This window comes from Leuciscus leuciscus, assembly GCF_965113295.1.
Source record: "Leuciscus leuciscus genome assembly, chromosome: 16".
Classification (NCBI taxonomy): Eukaryota; Metazoa; Chordata; class Actinopteri; order Cypriniformes; family Leuciscidae; genus Leuciscus; species Leuciscus leuciscus.
The window spans coordinates 1,196,132-1,211,204 of NC_138740.1; the positions used below are offsets into that span (position 1 = coordinate 1,196,132).

Sequence of the window (15,073 nt, forward strand, 5' to 3'; positions counted from 1 at the left end):
GTCCAACATGCACTGGGAACAAGTCTGACTTACTGCCGGCAATGCGAACCAAGCTCCTGCTCCAGTCGTACAGGGACCGGGTAGCCCTTAGCAAAGGGCCCCGAACCCCATACTCCCAGAGCACCCTCCACAAGATGCCGCGAGGGACACAGTCGAATGCCTTCTCCAAATCCACAAAGCACATGTGGATTGGTTGGGCAAACTCCCATGAACCCTCCAGCACCCTGTAGAGGGTATAGAGCTGGTCCAGTGTTCCACGACCAGGACGAAAACCACACTGTTCCTCCTGAATCCGAGGTTCTACTATCGGCCGGATTCTCCTCTCCAGTACCCTGGAATATACTTTCCCGGGGAGGCTGAGAAGTGTGATCCCCCTATAGTTGGAGCACACCCTCCGGTCCCCCTTCTTAAAAAGAGGGACCACCACCCCGGTCTGCCAGTCCAAAGGTACTGTCCCCGACCGCCACGCGATGCTGCAGAGGCGTGTCAGCCAAGACAGCCCCACAACATCCAGAGACTTGAGGTACTCCGGGCGGATCTCATCCACCCCCGGTGCCTTGCCACCGAGGAGTTTCTTGACTACCTCGGTGACTTCAGCTTGGGTGATGGACGAGTCCGCCTCCGAGTCCTCAGCCTCTGCTTCCTCAATGGAAGACGTGACGGTGGGATTGAGGAGATCCTCGAAGTATTCCTTCCACCGTCCGGTGATATCCCCAGTCGAGGTCAACAGCTGCCCACCTCCACTGTAAACAGCGTTGGTAGGTGTCCACCACCGGGTTCGGGGATTGCCGCCTCGACAGGCACCGGAGACCTCCGAGTGGCCGCGTTGGCAATGGAGGTGGAGAACATGGTCCACTCGGACTCAATATCTCCAGACTCCCTCGGGATCTGGTCGAAGCTCTGTCGGAGGTGGGAGTTGAAGATCTCTCTGACAGATGTGATACCTGTTCTGGTAAATGCTTACTAAAGTCCTTAAGTGAGTTTGCTGCCTTTGCTGTTGCTGTTACTGCTGCTGCTGCTGCTGCTGCTGATGATGATGATGATGATGATACTGCTGGAGCTGACCTGAGACTGTAGACATTAAAACAAACATATAGGAGATATATTAGCTGATTAAACAATTTTTATGTGACCATGACAAGATGTAAAGATTGCTGACAGTGTTTGGAACTGGCTCACTAGCTCACTGACCTGCTGTAAAGCTGCAGACTCTGCCCAGGCTGCTACACAGCAAAATCTCCAGTGTTGAAATCCTGGTGTTAAGGACTCTTAGAGTAAAGAGTTAAATTTCTGGTGTTGAATTTCAAGGGATTAACACTGCTAGTGTAAACCGGACCCTCTGGCTGGTGAAAATATGTAGAGTTACTAAATTTACACCGAGAGAGTGTTATTAGTTACCAGTAACGTGCTGTGAAATCTTGTCATGGGTAGGCTGTGACCTATCAATGTGGCATATATGTTCATAATAGTCATTCAGTTAATGTAGCAACCCAAGTTCATATCAGGCATCATCACATCACTGCCTGCATACAGCAAAGTCAGTCATATGTGAGGCTAATGCACAATCAAATCTAATAATCAAATTAATGGACACATCTATCTTATGACTTATACAACAAACAAATGTTTTGTGCGGGACACAGTAAAGAGAGGGAGGGGGCGCGGTGTCATTACTGGCATGTATTATGACAGCTTAATGCCATGGTTCAACAAATAATGTAAAGGTTAAATAATAATTCACTTTATAAGAAGCAATTGCGACTTTATTTCACACAATTCTGACTATATCTTGCAATTCTGACTTTATAACATGCAATTGCGACTTTACTTCACGCAATTCTGACTTTATATCTCGCAATTCTGACTTTATATCTCACAATTCTGACTTTATATCACGCAATTGCGACTTTATTTCACGCAATTCTGACTTTATATCTCGAAATTCTGAGAAATAATGACAGAATTGCGAGATGTAAACTCGCAATTGTGAGATAAAAAGTCGCAATTCTCTTTTAGAATATTTTATTCTGTGGCGTAAACAAGCTTCCATACCTCCTGGCCTCTTCCTCCCATCCATCCTCCCTGACGCATAGCTACCGTTACGGTAGGGCCGGCCCAGCTATCGGTAGGCGCCGGCGGTGCCGCGGTAGCCTACCTGAGAAAACGTTTTGGAAAAGACGGGCTATGGACCCAACCAACTCTATAGGAGGGGAGGGGAGAACTCCCTCACATGGTACAACCCATGCAGAGGCTGCGCGCTGTGGTGTCAGAATGCAGAACGTGTGTAGCCTAATGTAACTAACGTGACAAATGTGAAAAAATACATAAAAAAATTCCTCGACCGGCCCAAAAGTGAAGCGGCCCACCGGGAATTCTCCCGATTACCCACCCCGGGCCTGTTGACAGCGAACGCTAGGCGCCGCTAGATGCTAAGTATCGGGAAGCGCGGATTGAGTGAGACCAAGTGGATCACGTGACATGAAGCAAGCTCGGTCTCTGCCTCAATGTTGATAATTCAAGACAGCATGAGAACTGACTGCGCATGCGCAAATCTACGTAAACTACGTTCTATGGACCAAAGAGGCACTGCTAACCTCTGCCTCAATGGCCATAGCCTTGAATTTCCTGCATGAAACAATGGTTTTAGGAGCAAACAATGGCAAAATGAGTATATTATATGTGTATTCCTGAAAATTTTTGTTACAAAAATTTATATTTGGAATAAAATAAATGCAATTAATAATGTGGTGGATTAATAAAGCTCTTGGAATTAATAAATGTAATGTCAACATTTCCTTTGGTGAGGCACTGCCTACCCTGCCTACCCTGACCCCACGTCCCTGTTAGTTACATCCGGGACATTTACGCGCTGGGCGCGACGAAAGGACCTGAAACTTTTTTCACAGACGCCATTTTCTTTGACTCGCGATGCAAGGCATACGAGGAGGGAAAACCCAGATATGAAGTGTTTTATCGCATTTATATATGCATTTTATAAAATTGTATAACATTATATTGTTTTATTACAACATGTATGTGCTGTGAACGGCTAAATCGTTCTCAGAAAGGCATTTTCGTTAACGCGCGATGCGGAGCAGAGGTTGATTTTAAACAGAGAAACGACGAAAGTAAGTGTTTTATCTCATTTACAATATGTATTTTATAACATATTGATTTATAGAGAAATTTAAATGCTCTGCGTGCTTAAACGAGCCGAAACCTTTCTCAAAGGCGACATCTTTGACTCAATACGGAGCTGACGACGAGAAGGTTTGCTTGTAACGTTAACAGGGAAAACACCAAAAGTAAGTGTTTTTAACCTAATTTACAACATGTATTTCATGGCATTATATTATTTTATAACGATATTTATGTGATGTGCGCGCCTAAACCTTTCTCACAGACTAACGTTATGCCCAGCATCTTCTTTGACTCGTGACGCAGTGCAGACACGGAGTTTGCTTTTAACAGTGAAAACACAGAGTAAGTGTTTTAACTCATTTACAATATGTATTTTATAATGTTATTTTGTTTTATGACAATATTTGTGATGTGCAAATATCATAATGTATTTATCCTCAAACTATCTTTTACTTTCGTTTGCCAGCACACCTGTCTTAACTGAAACCTTAACTGAAAAACAAATTTTCTTAGAATGTGTAAGTAATTCTTTAAGATTAAATGTTTATTAAAATGTATTTATCAGGTTCAATTTTGGTTGATGTTTGGATATGCTTTCATGTTTAAATTGATTGATTTTGCTATTTGTGTTTGCTAGGAGCATTTCCATGCTGCACCAAGTGGCTAAGGCTAACCAGTGGTGTAACATACATTTTATTAAACTACGCGAGTACTGTGTTTGCAGCAACAAAACATTTACCACTTAATTTATAAAATATTAATTTCCAACATGCGTTCATGAGAACATTACGAGTTGTGCATGTTGTTGATGCGAAAGCAGATGTTGTTAAGTGAGCGTGCATCGAAGATTAATAATTTGTAAATAAAGTTGATTTTTATTTTTTCGTGCAAACAAAGCACTCTTGTTGCTTCATAATTTTTTTTTAGATTAAACCACTTGAGTCACATAGATTACTTATGATTTCCTTTAAGGCCCGTACACACCGGGACGAATATCGGCGCGCATTATTCGCCAGCGTTTTTCAACGCGTTTTTTGTGTTCACACCCAAGCGATTTTCGCTGACGATGAGCCGAGCGAACATGCAAATTCATTCCCTGACATTAGATGGCGCTTAATGTAAAACAGAAATACCCCGGTTCTCTTTTATCAAGATTTTTGTAGTTGCTGTCGTGTTTGTGATATAGTTCTTTACGTTCCGACACCAACGAGACCAGCAGCTCTACATTCATCTTGCCTTGCATCTTCCTCGTCTTATTTCTTCCCGGCAGAGACGCTACTTGGCGTATATCTTCTTCGCCGTTACATATGTGTGCTCGGCAAGACTGTTTTGTGTTTGAGCGCCCCCCAAGTTGTGTTTTACTGTAACTTCAGAAGCTCCAGACACGTGAGTAAAAGCGCCAATCTCATTTGTCTGATCGTTTTTGACGCGGTGCGTCAAACCAAAAAAACTAACCCGAGGCGTTTTTTTTAAAATGACGCTTTTACGCGTGGCTTTTTCCGTGTCGGTGTGCACACTCACATTGGCGCCCTTTGTTTAGTCACGAGGCGCTAAACGTCGGCGAATATCGCGCGCGAAATTCGTCCCGGTGTGAACAGGCCTTTATACCTTTCTGTGGCTTTGGAAGTGATAGTTGAATAGGCTGTTGATGAAGGGACAGAAATTTTAAAATAATATCTTAAGTGTTCCGAAGATGAGCAAAACTCTTACTGGTTTGGAACAACATAAGGGTGAATAATTAATGACAGAATTTATATTTTTGGATGAATGAAGTCTTTAATTTACTTAGAAATCAGTAATTCAAGTCTTAATCTAACCAAAATAGTTTATTGTTTGAGTCACGAAAGTCTAAGATGATTGAACTTTTTCCACCATAAACTTGCTGTATTTATAAAACACAAATAGTATTGTAATTGGTCTGGTTTTGTGTTGTCTACTCTAGGGAACCAGGACAACAGGATTTTGAGAAAGTTGGATCTGCACAGCCTTTCCTGCTCTGTGAAACAACTATGCACTGAACTTTACTGTTAGCAACTGGACACAACTGATCCACTCATATCCTGCAACTGTTTTTCATCTGTTGAATTGGGGATATTTTGGGGATATTTAATTTAATTTTATCAATCAATAAATTCCTCTTGAAACAAACTTTGTTGTATTATTTTAATTTAATACTGTGAAGCTGCTTTGATGCAATCTGTATTGTGAAAAGCGCTATACAAATAAACTTGACTTGACTTGACTTGAATGTTGTTACTGTAAGTGTTCAAATGTACTCCATGAGTAATGTATATATTTCACACTTTCAAAAGTGTTATTTTAACTCCAAAATGGAGGGAGTCATATATACATTTCAGGAGTGTTAAATTTGACTCAAATTGAGTTAAATGTACACTGGATTTTTTGCTGCTGCACACAAAACATAAGATACTGGTAAGCCTTACCAGTGTTGTGATCATTTTTAAGGCACTCTACGTTTTTTAAATAAATATTGTAATAATAATAATAATAATAGTTTAAAGTATAAATAACATAAAAAGACCAGACCCCTCGTCGCCCGTGAAACTTTTCTCCCTAAACAGCAAGCTAACGTTACTTCTACAGCCTACACACAGCAATATAAACAACATCTCTGCATGCTCTCTTCACGTCGTTCTTGTAAAATAATAATAATAAGTAAACAAACATCAAAAGCACTTCGCTGAGAATGAAACACCACTTACCAGCAGCCGCAGAGTTGAAGATATCCTCTGGTAGTGCGCGTAGCCGCGCGAAATTAAAAAATGCGCGTGCAGCGTGAGGAATCGTCCCGGTTGAGTTCGTCAGGTGAAAGGTCATCATGTGGGTCATTTTATTTACGGCTAAATTATTATTTGTTAATTTGACTAATAGTTAGATTGGGCAGGCATCCACAAAAGGGCCTTTAATTACAAAAAAAGGAGAGGAAATTTTGCTTTGACAAAAGGGCACTTTGGGCACCAAGGGGCAAAAGGGCAGGTGCTGGAGCACCCAACAACCCCCCTGCACGTGCCTGCTGCGAATGATTAAATGTAAACGCGGCTTGCCATACAGGGATCGTGGTGCTTCTGCTCATCCTGGAGGTTGAGGAGCCCAGTCTGTAAGCTGGAGGAGGGAGCTGAGCCTCGGGGTGGGTGGGGCAGCATTACATCCTCGTATAAAAAGTAAAACAATACAGATACATCACACATGTCAGCTATACAGTAGGTGGAGGTAATAGGCTACTCAAAAGGAGTTAGCGAGACGCGTTGACAGCGAAGAAGAAGGTTTTGTCGCAGATGTGCTGCGACTATCATGAACTCTCCAGACTACGATGACAGCACCGCGTTCCTGGGAGACTGGGGACCTTTCCAAAGGAATCTGTTCATTCTTTTGTGTTTCAGCATTATTCCCAATGGCTTCACGGGGTTATCCATGGTTTTCATGGGCGATACACCCGCTCATCGCTGTCGGATTCCCGCGGCTCTGAACATCACGGATGAATGGAGAAACGCGTCTATTCCTCTGGACGAGGAGTCTGGCTTCAGTAAATGCTCTAGACACCGAGTGGACATCGTGAGAAACTATTCGGACAGGGGTTTGCTCCCGTGGGTGGATGTGAATGTCTCGGATATTCCTCGGGAAACCTGTAAGGACGGCTGGGTGTATGATAATGAAACATACATCTCCACGATTGTTACAGAGGTTCGTTTTCGATGCTTTCTCCTTACTTCAGCCAGAGCCAGTTTAATGTAGTACTGAAGTTCAGATTGGCATGTAGTTTGGGAATATTTGGGGTCTCCGGGACCCCGAGAAAGGCTGTTACTCTGGGCTTTCTTCAGGTCGTGTTCCGGTTCGTCTCCACCTGTCGCTCGAGTGATAGTTTAACGCTTGACATTCGTTAGACAATCGGCTTCATACCCATTAAACTCTCTGCACTTTATGTATTTAGTCCAAACCAACTCATAAATACATAAACAAACTTCCTTTGCATAGAACAGGGCTTAATTTCAAGAAATAAGATTTACTGTCAAACCAAAAAATATTATAGATATCATTTTTGATATATTTTTGTACTAGGCTAGTGTGTGCAGGACACTATAGTTAATGTATGTAAGTGAGGATAGCAAAATAAACTGTGGCATATTATACCCAAAAATTCTTCTTACAGTGACTACCAGTAACATTGGTAACACTTTACAATAAGGTTCATTAGTTAACACCAATAAGTTAGCATGAAGTAATAATCAAACTGCACTTATAAAGCATTTATTGATTTTTGGTAATGTTAATTTCAACATTCACTAATATTTTATTAAAATCTTATGTACAACCAATGAACCGCTTTATTTTTATTAACTAACATTAACAAAGATGAACAAATACAGTAACAAATGTATTGCTAATGGTTAACTAATGTTAACTATAATGAACCTTATTGTAAAGTGTAAAATGTGTAAATATTATTCAGACACTTTGAGCTGATCATGTTTTGCTGAAGTGTTTTGTCTTTAATTGCTAATGCTCTTTTTACACACAGACTGAACACAATGAAGCATTGCTTGGTGATTGGTTGAGCTAAACTGGTATTATCTAATTGTGTAGTTAAATTTAACAGCTGACAGATATTCAACATAATTCATGTGTGAGACAGTCTAACAGAAGGACGGACAAAACCAGTCAAATATCAACTGAGTTCTGCTCATATTTTATTACCATTCTCTAAACTATAGTGAATAACCTGTGATAATGTGAGAGATGTTGAAGGTGTCTGAATACATTTTGGTTTACCCATGGTAAATGGTAAACCCATTTAAATCCATTAATCTACAACACCGTTTGACCTAAAGGTATCAATCCAACTGTAAATTACTCAGAATACTATTCCTCATGTTGGACAAGGCTTGCTTTTCAGATTATGAATCTGGTATTTTTATACAGTACTGAACCCATTTAGATCGATTAAACTATAGGTATCAGGCCTGTAAATTACTCAGAATATAATCCCTGTTTGGTTTGATATCTTTAGATCAAACAGTGTAGTAGTTTAATTTAAATGGGTTCCGTACTGTAAATACCAGATCAATAATCTGAGAAACAAGCTTTATAAAAAATATTAGATTAATAATCTGAAAAACAAACCTTGTGCAACATGTCATGAGGAATATATTCTGAGTAATGTACAGTTGGTTTGATGGATTTACAGTATTGAATACATTTAAAGTTCCAAAATTATTATTAAATATTAAATTATTAAATGCTAATTTCAAAAACAGAGCCTTGTGCAATAAACATTTTATTATTTGTTTGATATAATAATGTCATATAGTTAAATTGTTTAATTGATTGGTTAATCGGCTAATTGATATATATTTGATTTCTTGAACTTAAGCCTTGTGCCGAGGGTGTTTGATCATGTGTATCTGAGTTGGTTTGGGCTGAAAACATGAAATGCATCGCAGAGAGTCTAATGGGTATGAAACCGAACGTCTAACGCTAAACTAACATTATCCAGTGAATGTTTTATTGAAAGTCAGTTCTATAGACGCATGCCTTGAGGTATTGACTACAAAAACAATTCAACATTCGCACATTTGTGTCCTACAGAAAAAGCCCCAGTACAGTGAGAACATGGCCCTATCCTGCGGGAAACAGAGACCAGCTTTTCATTCACACTGATTTGTTTGAAATAAGAAATAGGGAAATGTATTTTAAGTCTGTTATAGGATATGTAGTAGCTTTAAAAACTGAATGATAATTATGAAACAAAACAATTCATAAAATAGCACAATACAAGGTGACAAAAAATATTTGGAACAACAGAAAGTACATAATTTAAAACCATCTTAATGTGATATTGACATTAATAAGCAATACTATATGTGCATCCAATGTGTTTGTATGTTAATCAGTAAATTATACTTTTGTACATCTGTGATCATGTGATACTGGAAGTTTTGAAGAGCAAATTATGACATTTTGTTTCAAGATTACGAATCGTTCACAATAAGATCAGTAAGGGTCCATTCTTATCCCTGTTTTGTCAGACATGGACAAACAAAGGCTATATCACTAACTTGGATTTTGAGTTAAACTATGGGTTTCACAGAAAACAAGCATTTATGTAAATAGAATTTTATCAGAAAAACCATAAAGATATTGTAATAGCCCTTGTGACAACTAGCCCCGTCTCCATTTTTCCTGTTTTCAATCAGGAATAGAAGTGTCAAAAATAATGTAAATCACTCATGGGTCAGACCGTAACGGAACTTTTAAAAACTTAACTTTGTTTTTCCTTCTACAAATGGATATAATCCCTTCAAATCCTGCACTGTTTGTTCAACGGCAGTGGGATTTGGTGTGTTCAGATGACTGGAGAGTGCCATTGACCACCTCACTCTTCTTCTCTGGGGTTTTGACAGGTTCTGTCATCTCTGGACAGATTTCTGACAGGTTAGAAAGCATCAAACCTTTTTTTTCCCCACAAACCACATGTGAAAATTATAAATATTTAAGCACAAAGATCTCGTTCGGCAAAAAATTATGCCATTGGTCATCCTGATTGATTGTGTTTTCAGGATTTCAATTGTATCAAAGCAAATCATTAGTGTTTCAAACTAAAATTGGCCATTTACACTGTTTTTTTGTTAGTTTTTTATGTGCCAATGCACATAATTTTAAAAGAAGCCGAATCATCATAATGCTGGTCTGGGATCAGTGTATTTGGTTAATTCAGGATAATTAGGACATTTTTCCCAGTCCCAAACCCATTTTACCTGAATTCACTGTATTAAGTAAATAATACATTAATTATATAATACAAGTAGCCTTCAAATATTTCTCAATTAAGTAAAAAAAAAAAAAACTTTGTTTTAAAAAGGTCAAGTGAAAAGTTGTTAAAATGAAGAACAATGAAATGCGTTAAACATTACATTGGCTGTTGTCTCATTTCGACTTAATACACAGATCTATTCTGACACATCAGATTTTTTTTTTTTGTCCCGTCTGTTGCAATAGTTATAATTATGTATATTTTCCATAATGTATTCAGATTGTGAAAGCAGTGGACTATACACAGAGAGCAGAAAGCGATCCGTCGCTGCACTCTCATAAAAACTGGTGAAAACTGGAAAGTTGCCTATTTGGAAATAAACGTGTTTTTTCTTCTTCTTGGTTTTCAGGTTTGGCAGGAAGATAGTGCTGTTTATTACCATGGGGATTCAGACAGTATTCACCTTCATTCAAGTCTTCTCCCCATCGTGGTTGATTTTTTGCATCTTGTTTTTCATTGCTGGAATGGGCCAGATTTCAAACTATTTGACAGCATTTGCTTTAGGTAAAGGCTTTTGATGTGCTGTGTTTTTTTATTTTAGTGTACGCTTTAATATTAGCATTGAATAATCACAACTGATCTTTACATTACACATTTGTTCTACCAGCACATTTTTAGGATGTGTTTAAAAACATATGCATGTTTTTGTGTCAGAATCTACTTTAAAAATATTCTCAATAATTCAGACTGTAGACTGTAGATTAAACTAAAAATGTTTTTATGAAAATGTCCTTCCCCTAGGAATGGAAATATTTAGCCCATCCGTTCGTGACATCTACTCCACTCTTGGCGTGTGTCTTTTCTTTTCCATCGGGTACATGATGCTTCCACTGGCTGCCTATTTCTTGCGAGACTGGAGAACGCTGTTGCTGGTCCTCACCATCCCTGGATTCTTCTGCATGCCCCTATGGTGGTAGGTGTTTGCTATGGGATGGGCGATATTTAATAATGCACCAGACATGAGAAGAACAGTCATGTATAGTGAACACTTGCTTGCTAAAGAGGCAGCACAAAGGTCATTTGAATAAGATGGGTTATACTAACAAACACCCCTAAAAATATATTCTAAGAACGTTTTGTTAACATTCCCATTAAGCTATGATAGTTTGGATAATTTGATTATACTTTCATCTCTCATGAAGAGTTTAAAGCTCTCTGGCCTGAGACTTACCCATGTGGATATTGCAGATTTGAGTCTGTGACTCTACACTCTTAGAAAACAGATTCAGTGAGGTTCTATTGTCACAGTTGGGTTGCAATAAACACAGAGTAAAGGATCTAAACACAGCAGTTTAACTTTTATTAAAACAAAGAACTGAAGGAAACAGAGCTTAAATAGACAGACCAAACCAACCAATGAAATTAATATCAGGTGAACTTAATTAGGCTAACTGGCACACACAAAGAAACTAGGGGCCCTATTTTATCGATCTAAGCTCATGGTCTAAAGCGCACAGCGCAAGTTCACTTAGAGCGTGTCTGAATACACTTTTGCTAGTTTAACGACGGGAAAAGTGGTCGGCGCTCCCGGCGTATGGTCTTAAAGGGTTGTCCCTATTCTCTTGATGAGTAATGGGTGTGTTTTGGGATTTACGTGCATTAAACCAATCAGAGTCTCCTCTCCCATTCCCTTTAAATGCCAATTCATGCTCGGGCCATGGCGGATTCGCTATTTACATGACGGAATTTGAAAGTGGAAAGACAGAACGCGTCTCCAGAGCGCAAACGGATCTGTTCGTGCGCAAGGTAAAACATCAACGGGACAAGCCGGATTCACCATATCTTTATGTACACGATAATAATCTTTTACATAGCAATCCTTTTATTTTAAATATTTGGCATGTTTGTGTGCTGCTGTGCGTCCCTGTGTGTGTAATAAGCAGAATGTACATGCGTTGTGGACCCGCCTATAGGCCCACATTACTAACGCGCTCTTTAAATAACAAAAAAAAATGCGCTACTGACTTTAGACCAGGTTTCAGTTGGTCAACGGCTCAGTCTATTTCTGTTCCTCAAAATAGCAACGCGCCAACAATGCGCCAGAACACACACTCGTTCTCAGACCAGCAGCTCATGGGTGCACAAATGGGCGCAAATGCATTTGCTATTTAAACAACGTGAAAATTATAACTGCGTCGGGCTGAAACTAGCAAAAAACACTTGCGTCACGCTTGCCGCTGTATTGCGCCGGGTGTAAGATAGGGCCCTAGGTCAACATTCACAAGCGTGGAACAGAAACAGAACAGAACCAAACCAAACCAAAACAGAATATACACGTTACATCTACAGAGATTACTCTGTTTTAAAGAACTTTAAAGAGAGCTTAACAACACTCTACCTTAAGGACAGCGGCAAAAGACACTCATAACGAGACCTAGTGCTACTGTCTAGAAGGAAGAGCTCCAGACAGTGGAGACCTCAGGGATAACTCTCTAGAATGAGAGGAGCCCTAACTACACCATTTTACTAAAAAGGCAGGACTACCAAGGATGCTCACTGAAAGCTGTACCACTTGCTTTACCAGCTGTACCACTTGCTTTACCAGCTGTACCACTTGGCAACATAATATAGGTGGATCTACCGCCTATCTACCGCCGAGGAGTGAAAGCCTCAGTAGAACGACTCTAAAATGAGAGGAGATCTAATCACCCCTTACACTAAAACCGTGTTATCGAAGGAGGCTCACAGAGAGCCTTGCCACTCGACTCCGCTAACCTACAGGGCTCAGAGGAGTGAAAACCTTAACAGGACGACTCTTCAGGATGAGAGGAGACCCAGTACCACTCCTATCTAGAGACCGAAGACAAACCCTGGTACCTAACCATGCAGAGCTCTGGGGAGTAGAGGCCTCATCAGGACAGCTCTCTAAACGAGAGGAGACCTAACGACACTCTTTGTCAAGGCTCACCTGGAGCCGTTCCTCTTGACACTAAAGTTAAACAGAGCTCTAAAGAGTGAAGTACTCAGCATGACATTTAAACAATGTAGGTTTGTCAAGGAGGCTCGTCAAGAGCCATACAACTCGACTAGTTTACTGAACTTGTCAAGGAGGCTCATGAAGCCCTTCAACTTGACTCTAACAATGAAAATGAGCTCTTAAAGAGCCAAATACTCAAACATAAACATACTACCAATGCTCAACTAAAATAAAGCTTGTCAAGGAAGCTTAGAGAAAGCCATTCAACTTAACTCTCAAACAAAGGTAGCCCTAAGGAGCGGGGTTCACAGCATAATGACCCTCTAAAGGAGTACTAACAACGCCTGAACCTTATAAGGTCTGTCAAGGGGGCTCACAGAGGGCCATTCAATCTGACAATAAGACCTGAACCGAACCATCAGAAGGCAGATCTTATTTTATCTTAGCCAAAATCATATTGGTCTAGCCCTATGGAGATCAACCATAACTAAACTTACGGTTTAGTTTAAAAAGAAGCACATAGAAAGCCAGTCAGCTTGACAAAAAAATAGACAGAGCCCTAAGGGAGCAGAGTACTCTGCATGACAACCCTCTAAAACAAGGGGAGCATTAAACACGCGTAGCCAAATATTAGATCACCGAGAGCCATTCAACCTGACACTAATGTTTAAAACAGCTTGTAGAGCGGAGGACTCAGCATGACGACCCACAGAACAAGGGGTGTATGCTCTTACGCAGAACTGCTTTTTTCTCTATTGAGAAACAAGCAAGAACAGAGTCTGCTGCCACAAATGCATACTGTAGCTATGAGTGCCTTTAACTCGCTTGAGAGCCGAACGCACTCATGCAAATGCTGACTACTATCCCTCTAGAGCATTTCTGTCTTACAGAACGCATACAAACAAACGACTCCTGAAGATGAAGAAGAGGATGACGTGTTCCTCGGGCGCCCTCTTAGGGCCCTTTCACACCTACCTTGTTTGGTCCGGACTTTCGGACTTTTCAGTTTGGTCCGAATCAAAATTACAGGTGTGAAAGCTCTCCCAGACCACGGTCCGGACCAAACAGACTAAATTTGGTCCGACGAAAAGAGGTAGTCTCTGTCTGGATCAAATTGAACAAAGGTTTGGTTCGTGTCTAGTGTGAAAGCATTTTCTGTTTGGTTCGGACTTTCAGACCATTTACAGGAAGTCCCGGTGGTTCCTGCGTAACCTAAACAACTGAAGAAGAATATTTATGTGCAGATCTGTCAGTCCTGCCCACAGCTTTCTTCCAGCGCGCGCACACACACACACACACACACACATTTTTCCTGCGTCCGTCGGCGACGATCAAATGTTTGCCTCGAGTATAGTCGGTGCTGCAGGGAGTAATGCCGTAATAATAAAAGTAGTGACAACGATATGCGTCTGTTCATTCATTCTTGTCAAAGCTACCCGCCGAATTGACAACACGCTGACGTCAGACGCACGTCCGTTTACAAACCAATCAATGTCGAGATGCAGCCCACAGAGATGATGACAACAGGACGCAAGTACATCATATAAAGTTCTTTAGTGCGCTCGCATAATTGCAATGAGAAACCAAACCAAAACTAACAGAATGTAGACAATTATCAAAACATGACCTTTGGTTCGGACCTTGGTGCGGACTTTCAGGTGTGAAAACGTCCTTATACTCACGGTTGCACTGGTAGTGAGTGATGTCATAGGCTCTCACTGACCAATACAATTGTCGCGTTTGCACACGTGCTTCAGACACCGGTCACGCTGAGGCGTTCTCCATAACGTCTTCTCAGACGCAGTGCGAGGTCCCATTCGAAAGGGAACAGTATTTTCAGCAAGCTTTTTTCAAGGTAAATTTAATTCTCTTTCCAAAAAATGACACATTAGGAGACTCCAAAAGGACACCTAATAACCAGTCCATATAATTCATAAATTTATGCACACAAAAAAAACACGTTACATAATTCACAGTGTATAGTGTGTACAGTGCAACAGCAAAAAGCTTGTTTACATTTTTGACAAGTTACGTTGCGCTACCGAACAGAACCACGTTACGACTCCTGTAGGTCACCGCAATATTCTTTACCTTGATTGCAATCCACATCCCTCAGAACTTTACTAGCGAGACGCTGTTTGCTTTATCCAGCCGAGAAATTTAGTTTGCGTATCATCTGACCTTAC

The 15,073-nt window shown here is 40.5% G+C and overlaps 1 protein-coding gene across 1 annotated transcript in view; it reads left to right on the forward strand.

Annotated features, from left to right (window-relative positions):
• Window positions 1–6,310: 6,310 nt before the first annotated feature.
• slc22a21 (solute carrier family 22 member 21) overlaps window positions 6,311–15,073 on the forward strand; it is a 34,505-nt gene continuing 25,742 nt past the window's right edge. Inside the window, exons 1-4 of the mRNA XM_082141318.1 lie at window positions 6,311–6,843; window positions 9,488–9,591; window positions 10,320–10,474; window positions 10,712–10,883. Of these exons, the coding sequence (XP_081997444.1) occupies window positions 6,454–6,843; window positions 9,488–9,591; window positions 10,320–10,474; window positions 10,712–10,883 (821 nt within the window). The 5' untranslated portion in view covers window positions 6,311–6,453. The remainder of the gene's footprint in view (window positions 6,844–9,487; window positions 9,592–10,319; window positions 10,475–10,711; window positions 10,884–15,073) is intronic.